A 21277-nucleotide genomic window follows, 5' to 3' on the forward strand; every position below is an offset into this window, starting at 1 on the left:
AAGTGAGGTACCTATCAAACAAATCATAATTCATAGTCAAAACTATGTATGGAATGAACAATTGGTAATAAGGCATACTGGTTGTAGTAAATTACAAGAACTAATATTACAGCAACAGGCAATCTAAATGCAATGATGCAACGAAGCTGTTCACATTCATCTCCAGGTTTTATTTGCACGAGCAAAATAACTGATGCTCTGCCTTTATATCCAACTACCTAATTGGGAGCCTACATGCACAATTAGTGAGACTGCAATGAAAGTATGTTGTATAATGTATGGCATATCATGCCTTTGCTGAATTCCTGGAGGACTTATGCTGCACTACGGGCAAAAGAAACACTTCCATTTGAACTGAAAATAAATCAATTATTTTTGTTAAGGTTAAAGACGGCATAATATGTTTGTATTCTGGAAAACATCCCTAGTACTACAGTGAATGAGGTGTGGTGATGCATAATAAACTCTGCTTATATCATATTATCTAAAAGTTCTCCACTCTATTTAAACCGCGTAAAAAGAATCAGTAGATAAATTATAATTCGGCTATCGAAAAAGAATGAAAATTCAGGCAAAGCTTGAAAATTACATGTGTAATAAGGTTAAATGTCATATTCCTCCTTCTTAATTATTTATATAGTTCATTCTTTATACAGTAGATATAATTCAATTATGTGTTGATTTAAATTAATGTTGGCCCACTAAGAGTGTTAAATTCATTGGTATTCTTGTAAATGAGTTGCCAAGATTGGAAAGATGCAGTTACAAAAGTACTTGCATAAATATATCACATCTATGTTTCTTCTTCTTCATTTTTTTCCAATAGAAGGTCTCACAACTTGCAATGAATTTACAGAATGCCTTAACAGATTTTAATAACTTAGTTGATGTGGGAGGGTCTACTGATAATTCAACTTGTCTCCAGCATCACTTACTGTATACTGTACCTACATTCTCAGTCATTTTCAGATACAGTGCATCAATAAAAAAAGAGGAACAAAGCTTCATATTTTTTTAGTTTTCGTTTACATTTGCATGTTATTAAATATGGCATCTTGTTGCAAGTGTCACCATTTTATTAGTTTTAAATATTTTATTTAAAAGAAAACCTACTGCTAAGATTAGTACTGTTACCATTACTATTCTTTCTTTAGCCTAATTAGAGGTCTGCACTAAAGCATATGATTGTGGGGTGAGATGTGAGTACGCTATAAATTGTTTCAGCTCTTCCATATTTACAGTGATGGTCTTGTTGATTAAATCATAATTGATTGCATTTCATTTTACTGTTTGTCTTTGTCTTTTTCTGGCTGAATTCAACTGATGTCTGTGCATTGTTTCATAAAAGGATATGAGAAATCCCGAAGCTTAAACAACATAGCTGGCTTGGCAGGCAATGCTCTGAGACTGTCTCCGGTAACATCACCCTACAGTTCACCTTGTCCTCTAAGACGTTCTCGATCTCCCATCCCATCTATCTTGTAAAGCAGACTGCATCAATCGGCTAAATAGAATTGTCTCCAGTACTATTTACCATATAATGGAAATAATGAAATGTAGCATTAACTCTAGGATCCATTAAGACAAAATAAATACTGCATTATCTTAACTATACATTTTAACAACAATGTAACTTTGTTAGCAGATGATTTCTTATCTTGGCTTTTAAAGTTATTTGACATAAGACGTTTCTGCATATTTACTGACTGTCCAGTTTTACCCTGGAAAAAAAAAAGAAGGATATGCAGTACATAGAGTGGATCAATCAGCCAGTATATTTATTAAATACATATATTTTCAGGGAGATACAGCTATACCAATGTGCTTCCAAATGATTATCAACATTCATTGAACATTCATTTCTTGTGAGTTTATGATCCATTCTATAGATGTGTGGAATCCTGTCTTTACCACTCGCAGTGTAAATGATAAGACCATTTGCATGGGCCATTCTCTTTACGCATCATACCGTATGAACGCAATGTTTCAGATTACAGGGGCTGCAAAATAGCTCTGAATATATGCTTAGCACTGTATCATCTGCTAATCAGTTGTCCTGCCAGTATGACTTTTTTTTATTATCCTTCTTTCAGTTGGCATTTTTAGATGAATAGATTTATTTTATTCTGTGCTAAAATGTTGTAATAGAGTTCTGAATGTCTCTGTTTGTCTGCACACAGATAACTGCAAAGAGTTAGTCATTACTGGTTACACACATGCAGAGGCCAGATCTCTTTCATAAGAAGGCACACTACTTGTTAAAAAAAGGTAAAAGCAATCCAGGCTTGCCATTTTAATATAGCAAGTACTGATGGGTAAAATAGTATTTTTCTCACACCAGGGTTCTTCAACATTTTCACAGTCATTATTTTAAAAAAAAAATAGGAAAGAAGATGAATGTTTTTTTTTAATCAAATTAAGAGGGCCGTTGTGTTTCTACAGAAGGTTTATTGACCAGTCTTAAACATCTGGCTTTAAAACTTTGCATATTTCTCCAGTCTTTATATTTTGTTTGTTAAGATGTTCATCTTACATGTTGTTCATGTTGGTTTGTGTAAGCAGTTATTTGTGTAACCAGTTGTTGTTTCGATGTATCATCCACCTATTTCCACAAAGTTCAAGAAACCACTTTAAACTGTGCCCATGCAAAATTAATTCCAGGCTGCATTCTTTTACTTTGCCATTTGCTGTGTTTTATGTGCTTTACGTATGATTGATGTCCTATTGAACTGATTAATGTAGGTACAAAAAATAGTTTTATGACCTGGATTTAGCAACAGGTTTATCGTCATCTCCAGTTGCCAATGGCAGTAGCTACTGGAACCTCTTACTGTACTTGAACTAAGTCCTAACTCCCTTATTTTATTTTAGTAAAAGAGTTAAGAAACTAATTGTTTACTGGTAAGGAATACATAAGGCTCAAAAATATATTATTGTCATTTATTTATTACTGTCACAAAAGCAATGATAACTTTTATTGATAAAGTAATATACAATGTATTGATATATCGTAAAACCAATAGCATGAGCTGCATGACAGATTTAATATTTGAAATATACATTTCTGTTATTTAGATATGTAGATTAATATATCCCATTATCAATATAAAAAGAAACATTGGGAAACGCCTTTAATCAAGGGATTAATATAATATTTGGTGCTGATCTTATTGACTACAGTGGTATATGGAATTTATGACTGCTGAAAAAGGACCGTGGAATTTAGTCATACCAAAGACTATACTAGAGAAAAAATTCTGCTGCTGAATGGGCCCTAATATCCAATCCTCTGGGTATCAAAGTAATGAATTCTGATATCCACTTAAAACTGCAACGATTGCAGACTGAAAGTTTTCAGTGTTGCCAGTGAAAAATATGAAAAACCTCTGTTGGTAAATTAGTTCTAAATACATGTGTGGAAAACAAATATATATAAATGCCAACATGTTTGGGGGGTAAAATGTAAAAATGTTGAGCCTAAGTTTAATAACGAAGAAGCCATTTAGTTGCATCTTTTGATTAAAACATGTTTCAGGCCTGTTACTGTAGCTCTATTAAGGTAAACTCCGAACGTAGCAGGTAGCTATACTGAATGAAAACAATTTCTTATTATCCTATGGACTTAGTAGTGTGATCAAAAGTGCTCAAGTACCAGGCTATTTGCAATTGTGATATATCCTAGACCATGAATAGATGAATCAATCTTCAATATAAAGGAATGAGTATGTCCATATAGCCATCACATGAATACTGCTCCCTGAAAACTATGGGTAAGTGGAAAACAACCACACTCAATTTCATTGGGAGTATCAATAAGGCATAAGATAATGGTTGCATTTACTCACAGTCATCTTCTGGGCCTGGGAGACGTGCTGCTGCTGGCGGAATCCAGGTAAGGGCAAAGAAGTAGAGCACAGACAAATAGGAGCAAGGAGAGGATCCAAAGGTACACAAATAACTCTATTGGCGTGCCCAAAGCATAAGAAAAAACCTCTTTATGCTTTGGGCACTTCAATAAAGTTATTTTTGTACCTTTGGATCCTCTCCTTGCTCCTATTTGACTGTGCTCTACTACTTTGTACTTACCTGTCCTATGGACTTAACTTGGTGAAATATGTGAAAGTGCCAAATGAATGAAGAATAATGCTTTTGTGATTTAGTGTAGATAAAAACTGGCATATGCCAGTAACAAAGTTCCCTTAACATTATGAAGTAAAACAGTGGGTGCACAAATTCCTTATTGAAAAATAATAATATACATATTTCTGTTATTTCTGTCAGTCAGACACTCACCAGCTCTTCAGTGGAGAGTGACGTTTAGACTGACCCTGAGGTGCATTATAAGTTGTTGCTGATTGGAGAACTGGTAATGTGCTCAGAACCTGAAAGGAGGAGTCAGACACCTCCAAAGAACTATTTAGTAAAACAGAACCAGGTGAGCTAAGACCTACCCCTTTAACAGAATGTATCTGTAACACTATAACTCAACACTTTTATAGCGTATGCAGCTAGGAATAATACCGGAAGACACTTACATGTGGCTGCAGCACTCTATCTCCTTCTGAATCACAGCAGCAAATGATACCACGGACGTCACACAGCGTCTTGTTGCCATGGGAACGTGAAGTAGTGCCGTCAAATGAGGTTGCGTTACCATGGCAAAGTTATGCGGTGCAACGTCAGTTGGTGACGTCCACAGCGTCACTTGATGCTTTGATTCGGAAGGAGGAGGGCGGCAGCATGGAGGCGGCCGCCAAATGTAAGTGCCTAGGGGCGGCAGATCTAGAAATCCGCCGCTGTTCATTCATTTAACCTTTGGGCACTCTCACATATTTCACCAAGTTTAGTCCATAGGACTAGGATAGCACTCAGTGTAGGTACCTGCTATATTGAGATTTACCTTGATGGGGTTAGCAGGCTTGAATCATTTTTTGAACAAAAGATACAACTAAATGATTCCTTTGTTGAACGTAGAAATCTCACGAAAAATTGCAAGCCAATTTGGGAGGAGTGCATATTTGTTTTCCATAAATGTAAGGTCAATCTTTTTACCAGGTGCATACTTCCTAAAGGCAGGAGAACAGGTTCTATGTATTTGTTTTCTGTAAATAAAAGTGTACATGGAGTATCAGCAACTTTTCATTTCTTTGGGGATCTGTTGGATTTTATAGTTATCATCAATGACGGTTTGGGTAAAGAACCCACATATTTTGGGTTACCTCATAGTCCTGGCAGTACTGTAGATTATGCTGTAGATCATTAAAAAAGCAAATGTTGGTACAGATGCAGCGGCCATTATTTTAACAAATCACAGCACCGTTTTCGTGTGCGCTGCTGTACTCCACGCGGCATTAACGCAGCCAATCACCACAGGCACACGAGTTTATCGCTGTTGCTTTGTTTGCATTTCATGGATTGTGTGCAATTAAATGCAATGGAATGAATGAATTGTAATGTGTACAGTACTGTGCTACTGTGGTACTGTGTCAATTTCAGGTGTTTAAAAACCAGAACACTAAAATGCTGTTTTATGCCCTCAAAGTTGTAGTAGATGTAGATAGAGCACAGCCAGGGAAATCCTTCATCTGGTATCCAGAGGAAGAAAAAATAGCCAGGCAACTCCAAACTAAGATTAGTGATAAAATTTATTGCATACTAGAAAAACAATAATAAAAAACGGACTACATGAACGCATATCAAAGTGCTGTTGCATGAAACGAGTAGGTGCGTTGATGTAGTCCGTTTTTTATTGTTTTTCTAGTATGCAATAAATGTTATCACTAATCTTAGTTTGGAGTTGCCTGGCTATTTTTTCTTCCTCTGGATACCAGAAGCAGGATTTCCCTGGCTGTGCTCTATCTATATCTACTACAACTTTGAATCTACACCTGGATGGATTGCACGCCACAGACGATTGGAGTGTCCCTCGGAGTGTACAGGTAAAAAGCCGCAGTGCCTTATGTTATACCCTGTACACAACGAACATTATTGTATATATATTCATATACTGGTTGGGTGTTTATTGAAGTGTTATTTTATGTGGGTGTCACGTGGACTCCACTAGACACTTATCCCCTCCAGTTTAACTATACTATTACTGTGTGGACACTCCATTTTCATCCTGACACTCATGCCATATACTTTCTACAGACGGAACCGTGTCTGATTGTTGAGCACTACACTCACTCTTCTATTGTTTTATGCCCTCGCCTGCACTCGTGTCTTAAGGCAATACGGTTGGAAGAAATCCCGCGCCATGACATGGGTATTTCGAGATATACACCGCGTGATTTGTTAAAATAATGGCCGCTGCATCTGTATGTTAATTCAATAAGATCTGTGTAAACAGATTTATCCTCATTGTTGTAGTGGGTTTGCAAAAGACATACAGATGCAGCGGGCATTTTTAAAACACTTCACGGGGTGCATACCTCGGAATACCCATGTCATGGCCCGGGATCTCTTCCAACCGTACCGCGTTAAGACGTGAGTGCAGGCAAGTGCAGACAATTGAATTTTAGTGTTCTGGTTTTTAAACACCTGAAATTGACACAGTAGCACAGTATTTTACACATTGCAATTCATTAATTTCATTGCATTTAATTGCACACAATCCATGAAATTCAAACAAAGCAACCGCGATAAACACGTGTACCTGGGGCGATTGGCGGCGTTAATGCTACGTGGAGTACAGCAGCGCACACAAAAACGGCGCCATGATTTGTTCGAATAACGTCCGCTGCATCTGTATGACTAGATTAAGTAAAATCCGTTCTGTTAAAGGGCAAATAACGTGATGTTACCTATAACAGGAATGGCCCATATATTCCCTGATTTAGGGCCCTTTTCACTAAGGTAATCATATGCAAAAGCAACGGCTATATTTTATCTCATTAGCATATGGTGACCATCACATTATTCAGGCTAACTCTGCTTTATAGTCTTGCCATTACTTCCACGCAGACCCTAAAATAGGGCTTGAGGGAGAGACAGGGAGAGAAAAAGAGAGAAAGCAATTTACAGTAAGAGAGGGCCCAAATACTTTTATAGTTTCAATTAGATTAGCCTACAGTATGCACCACATGGTGAGATACCTGTTAACACTCCTAAGGTGCCTGGGGAACATAACATTATTTCCCAGCATTAACCTTAATGGAGTGAATATCATTTAAGTTGCAATGGGCTAATTTGCAGGTCATTTAGAATAACGTCCGTTACAAATAAGATCATACTTTTTGCAGGAGTAAATCCGGATTAACGTTTTATTAGATTGAGTGAATACTGTGTTATTATGAATGGGCGTTAACTTAGGTTAAGGTCAAGTTAAATAGGCTAAAGGAGCTTAGTGAATCTAGCCATAGGCCCCAATTTACTAAGTGGTGCTATCCCATAACAAAGTTTCTTATGCTGGAAGGCATCCTATGTCCCATTCACTTGAATTTCCTGTAAGGTACAGATGCAGCTACTAATATTCTAACAATGCTTTGAAAAATCTGGGGTATTCTCCCAGTAATGCTGCAACATTTCTCTGACATTTATGCAGAAAGATTAATGGCCCACCGGATTAACACAGCAGGGATCCCTGGTCAGTTTGAATGGGACTGCCAAGGACACCCACTGTGTTAATCCGATGGGCCATTAGTCTGTCTGCAGAAATGTCACAGAAATGTTGCAGCATTACGGGGAGATTGCCCCAGATTTTCCAAGGCAAGTGTTCGAATACTCGTGGCTGCAGCTGTATTTACCAATGCTGGAAGGTGTCAGATGAATACCACCGCTTAGTGAATATGGGCCAAAATAAATGAACCAGGAAGTCTGTGTTTGAATGGGAACAGCTACTTTCCTTTACCCTAAAATGTTTAAAGTTAAACATATCAGATTTTATTTTATTGTTCATGTATGTGACGGCAAATTAAATTGTACATTCTTTGTTTACAGTCATTATTGTATTTCTCATTCATTCTGCTAAATAAAATATAAGTATTACTATGACCAATAAAACCATGGTTGAAAGAACATTGCTATTTAATGTTTAATTGCATTGCTTTTGTTATAAGATCAAAATCCATAATAATATATATGTTGTATAGAAAATGTTATTTTATTTTTTATTGCCAAGGAGAGTTTAACTTTTGACTAGTATTGTGCTATAAAAATGTGAACTGTTACATGTCTCTGTCTAATAATGTACATTTGAGTTCATAAAATAAAATATTTTTTTCTTTTGATTAATTGTTCTTCATCTTGTGTTTTTGTTCTTGGTTTTATAAACTATATACTCTAAGCTCTTTTAGTACTGTGGTCTATTTTTAACATGAAAATGTTTTGCTGTACCCATTTCTCAAGAAATGCCATCTTGGCCTAGTATTGAGGAAAATTAAAGGTGAAAGTGCAACCTTTCTGTGCAGTGAAGGCTGTGCATCATTTACAAAATACTGGCCCTGAGTTATCAAACTCAGCAAAAACAAAGTTAGTATTGCACCCGGTAAAAAAAAAAAAATATTCTGTGCTTTTACCACGCTATTGTGAGATAAACCAAAAAGATTGCAGTAAAATTTGAACAACTGCAGAATTTTAAGTAGAGTCATGATAATTAGCAATTAATTACTGCATTGAGATAAAATGGCGGAGGGTAACACCCACGCAACACTTTGTCCGGTTGTACCTCTGACATACAATAGGTTGTAGGGTAGTTAAGCTATTTGGTTTAACCCCTTGGTTACCTTAGTTGCAATGAAGGCATACATAATGCCGTCAAGGTTACAATGGCTTCCAAATGGTTAATACACAAGTTTTGGCCCAGTCCAAGGTATTCACTTTGACTTGCTATATATGGCAATGTAGTAAGCCACCGTGTCCCACTTCAGAACCATGGATAAGGCCAAAGAATGTTAAAGAATGTTCTGCTAGCCGGCGTTAGGTGCTGGAATCACCTTATGCCAGGTATCGCCATGACCTAAATAAAAAGGCATTAATTCCTGCATTAACTTTCTAAGGCTGTCTCACATTTTAATCTGGTCTGTAACTGTTTCATACGCCCATAATATATATTTTCTTTAACTGTGCATGCAATGTCTTGTGTATAATGTATACCCTGCTCATTATGTAACGGTATTTGTAACCATGTATTATTTGTCTTAACTCTGTGCCCAGGACATACTTGAAAACGAGAGGTAACTCTCAATGTATTACTTCCTGGTAAAATATTTTATAAATAAATAAAATAAATAAACTTTAACAGACTGCTGAGGATAGGCATTGACGTGGTTCCTACTTCTTTTGCATAGCATTTGCACTAACTACCCTTAAAGTTAACGGCAGGTCATCATAGCTTTAAAACAGCACTTAATGTCTTGTTAGGTAGCTCTGAAGATCCCCGTTAGCACTTAATGAGATGTTAACTGAAGTGTATGTATCATTCTGTCACTACCAGCTTCTGGGGATCTAAATTTATAAGAGCCAGATCCACAGAGGTCCATTAACTAAAGGCTTCTAAAGTCATGTTATCAAAATCAGCAACAGCATCATTTTCCTTCAGGTTAATGCATATCCACAAAGCTGATAATATGCAAAAACAACGGTCATTGTTTATTAGCATAGCATAGTGGCAAAATGAATATTATGGCAATAGGGGGGGGGGGGGATCCCAGGAGCTTTGGGGCCGATCCACAAAGCAGTGATAAAGGGTTTTAAGTACGATAAATGCCTTTATAGCGCAATACTGCCTGCTGCGCCATTCACAAGCAGTGATAACAGTGCAGTATCACGCTATAATGGCTTTTTATCACCAATAAACTGTCGGTGAAATAAAAGTCGCACAATAGGCCAAATAATGGCAAATCCACCGTTTTTTTTGCCAGTAAGGCCATTCACAAAGCAGTGATAACTGATTCTTACTATAAAAGCTCGCCAGATTTTTTCACCAACTAAAGGCTGGCACAAAAGAGATTGAGACATGCATAAAAGCATAAACAAACATTTTTCTGCACAGTATTGATACCACAGGCTGGGGCTGGTGGGGGTTTCAGTTGGTCCCAGTAGATATCTGGGGGCCCCACAGGTCCCCTGGGTCCCTGGGTGTTGCAGTGAATACCTGTGTGTCCCCCGGGGTCCCCAGGTGTTGCAGTAAATATCTGTGTGTGTCAAGGGGTCCCCAGATGTTGCAGTGAATATCTGTGGGTCCATAGGGTCCCCGGGTGTTGCAGTGAATATCTGTGGGTCCCCCGGGGTCCCCGGGTGTTGTAGTGAATATTTGTGTGTCCCCCAGGGTCCCCAGGTGTTGCAGTGAATATCTGTATGTCCCTCGGGGTCCGTGGAGATGATCCCCATTAATTGAATCGAAGCAGAACCTGTGATTGAATCCAAATTAATCCCAATTGAATAACATCCATCTTCATAACTTGATAGTCTAACTGCAAACGTTATGAAGGGGTTCATTTTAACGCCAATCCTCCCGTGATCAAAAAACAACCACCGGACACAAATCTGACCTTCTGCCACCCCTCTCTAGAAACAACCAAGTACTTCTTGAGATGTAACACCTTCGTCATGAAGCTACAAATGGCATGATTGTGTGATTTTTAACAACTATTATTTATATTGCATTGCATCATTGCTTTGACAGTGGATTAATGAACGGTGTTAATTTTCTGATTACCTCAGCTTCTATTATGTATTTAACACGTCTGAATGAAACTATAATGACTGCTTGGATTACTACAATACAAATGTTGCCAATACTATGTAATGCTACATACTATACTACACAGGTGCCCTCATTTACAATCATGTGGCTTATTAGGCTGCCTATTTAAAGGATACCAAGGAAACACTTACCTTCCGAGCAAAATGGATGTCATTGCAAATTTGGGTTTGGCAGCATTATATGTTAGGAGGATGAGGGCTCTACTACAATTGAGTAGAGTGAGGAAAGCGAGGGAGTTGGATTTCCATGTAGGACGGGAATTGTGTGTCCGACATTTCCTTGCAATAGAAAATTATTTTTCAAGAATGTGATTTACATATAAGAATGTCTATAGTCATCTCATGATGTGTGTCACATTTCATTGGGTTTATCTAATCATAGGACCCTGCTCTGTACAAAATCATTGGGAAATATTTTTTTGAATAATCACAAGATCATCTGTCAATGGTATGTGAGTGTTTAACACATTGGTCTTCTCTAAAGCATTTCCCCCCCTGCAATGTGTGCATCATACAATGCTGAATGTTCTGCATTAAGCTAAGAGATATTGCTGTTCTTGTGATCAATATGCAGATAATTTGTTATATTGATACTTACTGTACCAACTACTGTACATTAAAACATATATAATATTTTTATAATGTTTACACTTAATTGTAACCATTATATACTTTACTACAATTAGTTAGGAGGACTTGTGATACCAAATAGTGATATATATATATATTTTATTGTTCCCATTCCTTACTTAATTGTATATTTGACACTTAATTTACAATGATAAAATACATTAATGTGCTATGTCTGCAGGAGTATGAGCTGCTGACGTGGGGATATCTTGTATCAGTAACCTGCTATGTGTCCCTAAGCACAGTTACATTTGTTGTATGGCAACTTTACACATTGCAATCTTGTCATATTTCATGGCAATGCTTAATATAAGTATAGTAATGTGGAAGTTTGATGAATACATGAAAGTTTTACTATTTAACATACAATAATTTTCTAGTGTATTTGTACACACAACGTAGTAAAACATTATTTGGAGTGATTTGGATTATTATATGACTAATGTAATGGGTCAGGATCATGAGCTATCTGAAAAATTGCACACTGATACAATCAATATAATTACATTAGTACACATTTTATTGCCATGTTCACAACAGTATTTTTTAAATGTTTAATTAATTCAAAATGAGGATAATAATTTGTTTAATATATAAAAAATGTCGAGAGTTGTGAAAAATATAACATCTGCTTAGACATATAACCTCAAATTATCATGCACAGTATACTGTGTCTCATAGCACTAGTGCCAACGTTATGTAGCTAAGTGTCTAAATGTTGTTTACATCATGTGTAAAGAGTATATACTGTAAAAGGTTTAACCTTTTCTGTGTTTGGATACTTCCATTCACAGGATCTTCTGTCAGTGGAATGGAGATGTCAACATCTGTAAAATAAGTAGATATGTTACTTATAAATGTACACCTTTATGAAAACATTTCAGCTGCATACAAACAGACATCATACGTGTTTTTGTATTGTAAGAATTGTCTAGTAAACGTTAATAATGTTTGCATTTGTTTGTGGCCTAAAATGAGTTTTCACATAACTTTTTACCATTTTTTTAATAACAGATGATTTATTATGCATGAATAGTTTCTCTACAACCATATATGAAGTATCATCGAGTGAAAATTATCAAACTGCCTGTACTATAGCCATTTGTTGTGCCAGATCTCCTATCACTGCAACAATGTTATACTGCACCGACACACTTTATTCGAGCAAATACCCAGTATGTACCTGTCAGATACCTGGAATGCGCCGCTCCTCACCTCTGACAAGCCCCGTTGCATTTGCCTTCCCAGCCTGGGTTCATGCCTGGCTGACGGGCGGCTGATCTGTTAAATGTTAATGATTAGGATTTAATAGGCTGCAATGCTTCGCGTGTCTACCAGATGGCATAAATTCATGAATTGTAATGCAGTATATATATATATACTGTGCAGTATTGCAGCCAGCGGGAATAAAATGCTTCAATCCCTGCCTAGAAAATACCTCAATGCACTCGGGCAGAAAACAGTCACAAACCTCAATATACCCGGGTATACCCGAATTCGTGGGACTAGCCAAGCTCGAATAAAGTGTGTCGCCAGTGTATACCCACTGCCAGATAACATGTAATAGCTGTCATAATGTTGCATATTAGCTATAATTCTGCTGCATTCCCAGCCATTTATTTAAGTCACTAACACAGAATGATCCAATCAAACACATCATAATGGTTCCATAGGCAAAATACACAACTAATTATGAATATGTGCACTGCATTGCTGCACATATTGCATATTTCAAAAACTCTGAAAAGACCTGCTTTAAAACACAGGGGCGTAAACTTTTTGGAATGACATTTAAGGGATGCGCATGAAGCTGTCTTATTAACAGTGGCCTTGCACAGCACATTTAACAATATTGCCACGGATCTCGTTAACTGTCTCTTACCTTCTTTCAGAAGTCTGTTCCGGCATCTGGTGCTCTTCACGCCGCGATCTCTGTAACATTAACATATGACGGAGAAGAGGTAAAAGGGGCACGGCACAACTTATAAATGACATTTTTTTCCAATGGTACGCGAATGCGTAATGAAGGGTACGCATATGCGTGTCATTCAGGAATAACTGATTCACAGATTGTATAATGTCAATTAGTTACCTAGTTACCTGCATTATATTGCATGCATATTCTGTGCAGTCATGTAACGGTGTTGTGGAGGTAGCTGCTGTAGTCGATCTATTGGTTGTTCCGTGGGTTCATCTCGTTCAGTAAGGTACTTGCTCCATAATAGTTTGATATTGTGTCATGCACTGAGGCGGATACAGATAGTTACTTTGTGGCATGTAATCTTCTGGAGCCAGGTCTTTATTATGCATGTTCTCGTAATAGTTAGGTCTGTCATGGTTCTTGTATTGGTTGAAGTACTCCAGTTGAAAAGAATAACAATTCTGCTGAAAATGTAAACCACTGCTGCGGGCACCTATATAATGGTATATTTTTCCAAAAATGCGCTCTCTTCTTAAATTTCCATGATCAAACATATGCATCCATGATTCATGCACTGACCAAGAGCCACCCCTCTTTCCGTGATACAGTGGGTTTCGAATAAAACAATAATTGATTGATAAAGTCTGTCTGATTGAATTTCACCATCCATCATGGTTTGTAGTATTTTTGTAAAATGGTTATTTTTCTATGATATAATGATATATCTTTGATACAGTTGCTCTTTTCTCGGTTCGGAATTGAATGGCGCTATATATGAGATATGCGTAACTTAGCGGAGGTCTCCTGTTGGAAGACATTTCTAACAGCATGTGTTCTCATCTATTCCTTAAAAGAAGCATTGGAAAAAAGTATCAAAATGTTCACTATTTGTGTAGAATACTGTACAAGGTCATTATACAAAGGAAGAAGTGTCCATGTAATCTTCTCCCACATATAGCTGCAGTCAGTGTATTGTATAATTTTGACTTGTATATTCAACATAATTCACTGGTCAAACTATGTAGTATGTTTGTCTTTGTGTGTACTAAATAACTTGAGTTTTTCATGTCAGCATGATAATGATCCTTAAACATCATAATCGCAGTGCTTCATAATTTCACATTGTTCAGAATGTGGCTTTAGCATTACTGAAGAATAGTATGTTTGTCTTAATTGTGTCAAACATGTATACTCTTATGTCTGTGTATACAGTTTTAATAAAGATATCCCTCATACATGTACTATATAGAATTCAGTGCAGCAATTATTTTTTTTACATACACTATAAATGAGCAGGACATGCTCAATTTAGGAAAGATGAATTGATGATTATTATCATTGGACGTACAGTGGCGGCTAAACTTTCTCTCAGGCGGCCTGCACCATGGGTAATTTGAAACCCCGTGCAGACGCGGGTTTTTTTTTTTTCCCGGCGAAGCAGGCGCTTCTATCGTAATGGCGCTGATTGGAGAACCGGCCGCGCGCGGCCGTGAGATGCGGCTGGCGCGCGGCCAATTCCGACCGGGAACAGGAAAAGCAGCCAAAAAGAATGGGTAAACGTTAGATTATACTGAGAAGGGTTGTATTGTCGCTCACCAAAAGGATATCAAGGTATATACATTTAGATAGGGGTGCATACGGGAGGTAAGTATGAGTGGACAGGGTTTAGGGTTGAGATAACCCAAAATAAATCCTATTTGCACTCCCTTCTACTATAAATGGCTGGGAAGAATTCAGTCCCTGGGTAAAAAACCCCATGCACCATATTGAAGATATATATAAAAACAGTTTATTTAACACATATGCAAAGACAACTATAAATATTAAAAGAAACAGGGAGTGGGTGCAGGGAGTGGGTAGAGTAGTATAGTTATATATAATGTGCTGTGATGAAACAGCTATATTTAATGTACGTATAACCTGTCTGTCGTCTGCAACGGTACTAGCAGTATGTGTTCAATCATGCACGCTGTGTGAGACATATATAACACAGCACTACAAACACCAGTTAATATTAGTAGTATCATCAATGGTATACAGAGGGTTTAGCATCTATATCCCTTCCTGAGGGACTGTGCCGCACTATGTGCTGACTGGTTGTGGGCTATATTAAAGGTGTAAATCCCATCAGTCATGTATACAGTTTCTGGCAGTTAGTACTTAACCAGGCACGCTGTGTTAACAGTTGAATCACACACTCAGCTTGTACCTAGAGTGCACAGCCCACAGGCTAAACAGGTAAATGGAGGCGCAGCAAAGCTACTAGTCACCAAAGGGGATATGTATTATGTCTCCTGACCGTGTTATCAGATGACAAGCTCCCACCCCGGCAAAGAAAAGCCACAAAGTCCTGACGCATATGTATCCAGCAAAGGGAACTGTGTATCACAAGTGCACCTATAACCAGGGCAGTTGGCAGTGTGATCATGCAACAACTGTTACAAGTGGGGCTCAGCTGTATACGACCTGATAATCGTGGCCTCTATTGCTCCAACACTTCTCCCTGCTCTCCGCTCACTGTTGACGTCGCGAGAGTGACATCATCACACACCGACGACCGTTTCGCGCAGATGCGCTTTGTCAAGGTGGATAGAGGTAAGTGAACAGCCCCTTCCCTGATGTTTTATGTAGATCGGCCAGTGGGAGTGGCTTTGCAGAAGTGGCCAATTATCACCATAGGGGGGAGGGGGAAAGAAAGGGGAATCAAACAGATACAATTGGATCGCAACCAGGGACAAAGTTAACCCTTCACGTACCAAATTAATCTGTGTGAGTAGTTAGTGTGTCACAGTCACCTCTCGTATTCTTATTGTGAGGGGTGATACTGAGTATCATATTGATCTCAATAATAAAGTTAACGAAGGCAGTCTGCCATAGATATTGATCGAGTTACACAAGGCAAAGGTAGGGATAATCCCCTACTGCTAGTGATGTGTAATGGAGGCATGTGAGCCCTGACTATCCTATATTGACTATCCTTTATTAGCTGTCAGGGTGGATATACTAATAGCCCTCCATAATGTAAGTGTGTAGGACTGTGTGGACCTTAGGTGACCGCCTCTAAAGTCAAAACGGTCACAGGGAGTATAAGACCCCCACTGTATAACCTGGATCCCATAGCAACATATTAAACAAGAGAGCTCTTAATTCATCTAGCTGGGTAAACCAAACAAAGATATCTCATGGTTAGTGGTGTGGGGGTTTCAAAGGAAGGGGGTGTATATGTAACCCTCATTAAGTCCTTTGGGAAAAAGTGTCTGAAGTGTAACTATCCACCTACACTCACGTTGCACCAGACGTTTATCCCAATCTCCCTTTTGTTGCCCCCATGGTAGGTGTTCAATACCACAAAATGAAAGGTACTGAGGATCACCATTATGTTCCTGATGGATCCAAGGTGTTCAAGAACCCTCACTTTCAGAGCTCTGTGTGTCTTACCCACATATCGCACGCCACATCTACAGGTGATAAGGTATATCACTCCGGATGTCAGGCAGTTGATATAATCTTTGATGGTAAATACCATTGTACCTGTTGAGTCTGTAAAATTCTTTGTGGTTTTCATATAGCTGCAGGCCTTGCAGCGGCCACATGGGTAAGAACCTGTGTGGCGCCTGTCACCTAACCATGTTTTTTGTTTGTGTGTGGTGAAGTGGCTATGAACTAATCTGTCCTTTAGGTTTCTCGCCCTCCTACAGGTCATGGTGGGTCTATCCTGCAGTACCTGTCTCAGGTCAGAGTCATTCGTCAAGATGTGCCAGTGTGTACTTAAAATACCACGTAATTGATCCCATTGGTTGTTATAATCCCCAATAAATCTAATAGTTTTCTCTTGTGTTGCCACTTGCTGTCTATCACCCAGCAATTGTGTGCGTGACGCATCTCTTGCCCTTCTAAAAGCTTTACCGATGGAGTTTTTGGAATAGCCGCGTGCAATGAACCTTTGACCCATATCTACTGCCTGTTTTTTGAACTCCTCTAGTGTGAAGCAGTTCCTGCGCAACCTCAGGTATTGGCCGGTAGGTATGTTCCTGATGATATGCTTTGGATGGTGACTGTCTGCACGTAAAAGACTATTTGTGGCTGTAGTCTTTCTAAATATTGTGGTGCATAATTTGCCATCTGCTTCTTTAGAGACAGTCAAATCCAAAAAGTTTAAATCGGTTTCATTCACCTCCATCGTAAGTCTTAGATTGTGATTATTAGTATTGAGTATGCTCACAAATCGATGTAAAAGTTGTTTGGGACCGCTCCATAACAGTATGATGTCATCGATGTAGCGGCCCCACCATTCAACATGTTCTGTGTACTCAGCCAGGGCATCGCTGAAGACCACTGTTTTTTTTTCCCGGCGAAGCAGGCGCTTCTATCGTTCAGCGCCATTAGGCGCTGATTGGAGAACCGGCCGCGCGCGGCCGTGAGATGCAGCTGGCGCGCGGCCAATTCCGACCGGGAACAGGAAAAGCAGCCAAAAAAAATGGGTAAACGTTAGATTAACCTTAGCCGTGGCTGTATAATACCATACACTCCCTTATCCCTCCTTTTTGACTACTTTGAACTAACCACCAACCCAGCTAACCATACTTATTTTTATATGCTTATTGTCGAATGTTAAGGTCCAACATTGAGATGTACAGTATAGGCTATGGAAAAAAGAATTGTACTGAAATGTTTTGAAGATCAAATGTTATGGCCTACTTATTTTTTTCTGTTAAGGCTTTCTTTGTAGACCGGTGGTAGGTCTTTAACTGCTATCAGTTTTAGTAGTAGGTGTGAAAGAGACTATTCTGGAACTGCTAGGTGTAGTAGACATAGGTGGCACATATTCTGTCATTGCTGGGGCCACACCAACAGTACTGTGAGCTTGGCTGGTACTCGCCTGTGCCTGTGCTATCGATTGAGCTATAATTGTTAGACTATTCGAAATAGCCTTCTGAGTTTCCAGGTGTTCCTTGAAAAGGACTCTCATGTTCCGCAGTTGTAGAAAAATGTTGTTCTGGCATTTCAGCTTTTTGTCTGCCACAGCCAGTTGATGAGTGAGAAAGATTTCCTCTACTGTTTTTGAATGAACAAAATGAAGCTGCATATGTTTTGTCCTCTTGGCCTGGTTATAGAAGGTCATTGTCCTCTTCCTCTTCTGCTATAGGATCTTCAAAATCCTGTTCTTCAGGATTGTCACACTCAAGTAACTCCTCTTGTTCTGCTGTATATCAATGGGGTCAGGGACATCAAGTTGTCTGAGTGCTTCAGCATATTCTGGTTTTACGGTATCCTCCACAGCTTCAATAGCTTGGCTCTCCTCAACCAATTCATCACTTACTAATTCATCCATATTTGGTGATGCAGACAAATCTGAGTCTATTTCTTCCTCCATAACTATATCAGAAAAAGTTCTAATTTGCAATGAACCTAATGACAAATTAATTATGTGCTACTGTTATGATTTTGCCTATACCATTGATATCGTTATGCATTGTATTATCTGCTTAACAATAAATACATATGATTATGTAACATACAGTACACATATTTGTTATGTACATGTGCATATGCCATTGACATCACCTAATAAACAGCTAATATATTTGTGTAAAAATGTTTCATATTTAAATGAATCATAAAAATAAATTTAAATTCACACATGAATGGCACATTAAATGTTGGCGCGGTATCCAACTTATCTAGAATACAAGAGTACGTTAACTGGCCTATTGAGACTACATTATACTGGATACAGATCTAGTTTGAATGCAGGCTGTTTTTTTTGTATGCTGGGCAAAATAAAATGTGGGATGAATGACTGCTCCTAACTTGGATAATAGTACGCCAACACCTCCTCACGTATGTTATTTCCCATTGGTAAATTAATTTTTAGCAGAGATAAGAGGTCAGTGAATGTTATTAAGAGCTCCGATGGCCAAGTTCCAACCACCTGACTGTACGGCAGTGAAGGGAAGCTCTGCATGGGAATATTAATTGTTTATGAGCTCACATTCAGCAGTTGTGCCTGATGGGTCTGTGTAGAAATACAACAGTAAAAGATTGTTAGTTATCTCAGTATATGAACTAATTAAAATATGCTTCTGTTTCATATAGGGACATTATAAATTGTAGTGCTGTTCTTAACATAATATGACATAGTAAGGTCACTATCAATGAAATGTAGTCAAGGCAAAAAAATAAATAATAATAATAATATATATATATATATATATATATATATATATATATATATATATATATATATATATATATATATACACACACACACAGATGTGTATATTATGCACAGACCTTAACATCAACATTATATATATTTATGTGAATATACACACCTTACCATCAATAAATACATACATACTGTACATACACACACTGCTATTGTATTGTTTGGATGAGAGATCTGATGTGTCTCCCCAAATGGTTTTGGTGCTAATCCTACACTGGGCCACACATGACCGTATAGCTATTTAATAATTATTCATGTAGCCACAGATATACCTACAAGTGTACATCCAGTGTAACTGCACATTTATTTAGGTGCTAACAATTGTATAAGTGTCTCAGTTACATAACAACCAGGAATGTACAAAAGTGAACATAATGACCTGTATAATTATTAGATTAGTTGATAGCATCATTGAAACTACAGTGAATTGTTTCTGTATGTATAAATGATTGCCTTGTAATCACTGTATTTATGCCTTAATAATTACAAACGTATTTAATGTCATAGTACTCACCTTTTTGAGCCTCTGGATCACTAGGCCCTATGTCCCTGTCCCCTCCAATACCAAACACTAATTGGTGGTCCATTATACTGTACATTTTCTCTTCATACGAATATAGATGATGGCGGACCGCCTCCTGTTCCACATGCGTGTCGACCAGCCTTAGACATTTTTTTATTCAGTCGACGCTTTATATCTCCAAACCTTTTCTTGCAGCTCTCTGGTGTTCTTCCTTGTTGTCCACATGCACACACAGATGTACAGATGTCGGACCACAGCTTGGATTTGTGACTGCTTTTAGTTTTTGCTGTGTATATACAGTATGTAAAAATATATAAATACATGACTATAGATTACTGTACATTTAACTACTGTGATTTAATAATTTCTGCAAATATATTAACTATTGTAGCATAGGAAAGGGATGTTGTAACAGATAGTATGATTATTTGTGTCACCACCAAACTTTGCATGTAGTTACAGACCCCCATTTGTCTATTTAATGTGTACATTAGTTACAAATAAAATGTGTACATACATCAGCAGCACACCTCAGTTATAGCATGTGTTCAAAATCTGGTACAGTACATTAATAAATGTGAAAAACATTATTTTTTTTTACTGTTTAGATACATTTAATTATTCATGTACCCTTAACATATGATTTATGTGTTCGTACATGCCAATGGGCCATAGAGTTTACTAAACGAAACCATGACACCATTAACCAGGATATCATTTTCTCTATGAGAAAAGCGGACTATTCTTATGCCTTCGACGCAATGGTTGCGGGCTGGAGGCTGCTGATCACTTGCATCATCCTGCTCGGCCTCCGTGGCCGTATGCTCTACACTGGCCCTCTCTCTCTCTCTCTGTCCACTACTCCCAATACCCTCTAGCTGCCCATGAGCCATGATGATCCTGCTGGACTCCATCCACCTGAACTGGCAGCATGGCCCATACCTGCACTTGCAGTACGGCCTGCACCTGAATGGCCTACACCTGCACTAGCAGCACGGCCCACAACTGCACGGCCCGCTACTGCACGTGCCACTCCTCTTCCAGACTCCACCACTCCTCCAGCCACCTCCACTCCACCACTCCCACGCTCCACCAGTCCTCCAGCCAGCACCACTCCACCACCCCCATGCTCCACCACTCCAGTCACCGCCACTCCTCCAGCCACTGCCACTCTACTACTCCCCCACTCCCATGCTCCACCACTCCTATGCTCCACCACTCCTCCAGCCACTGCCACTCCACCACTCCCATGTCCACGTCCACACCTCCT

At 38.5% G+C, this 21277-nt stretch overlaps 1 protein-coding gene across 2 annotated transcripts in view; it reads left to right on the forward strand.

The window, feature by feature from the left end:
• KCNC2 (potassium voltage-gated channel subfamily C member 2) overlaps window positions 1–3910 on the forward strand; it is a 230644-nt gene extending 226734 nt beyond the window's left edge. The window contains exon 5 of one of the 2 annotated variants that reach the window (XM_075600227.1): window positions 1349–3910. In XM_075600227.1, coding sequence (XP_075456342.1) covers window positions 1349–1485 — 137 coding nt within the window. In that variant the 3' untranslated portion in view covers window positions 1486–3910. The remainder of the gene's footprint in view (window positions 1–1348) is intronic. The other variant, XM_075600228.1, reaches the window with a different exon arrangement.
• The last annotated feature ends 17367 nt before the right edge of the window (window positions 3911–21277 follow it).

This window comes from Ascaphus truei, chromosome 5 (assembly GCF_040206685.1).
Source record: "Ascaphus truei isolate aAscTru1 chromosome 5, aAscTru1.hap1, whole genome shotgun sequence".
In the NCBI taxonomy this organism is placed as follows: domain Eukaryota; kingdom Metazoa; phylum Chordata; class Amphibia; order Anura; family Ascaphidae; genus Ascaphus; species Ascaphus truei.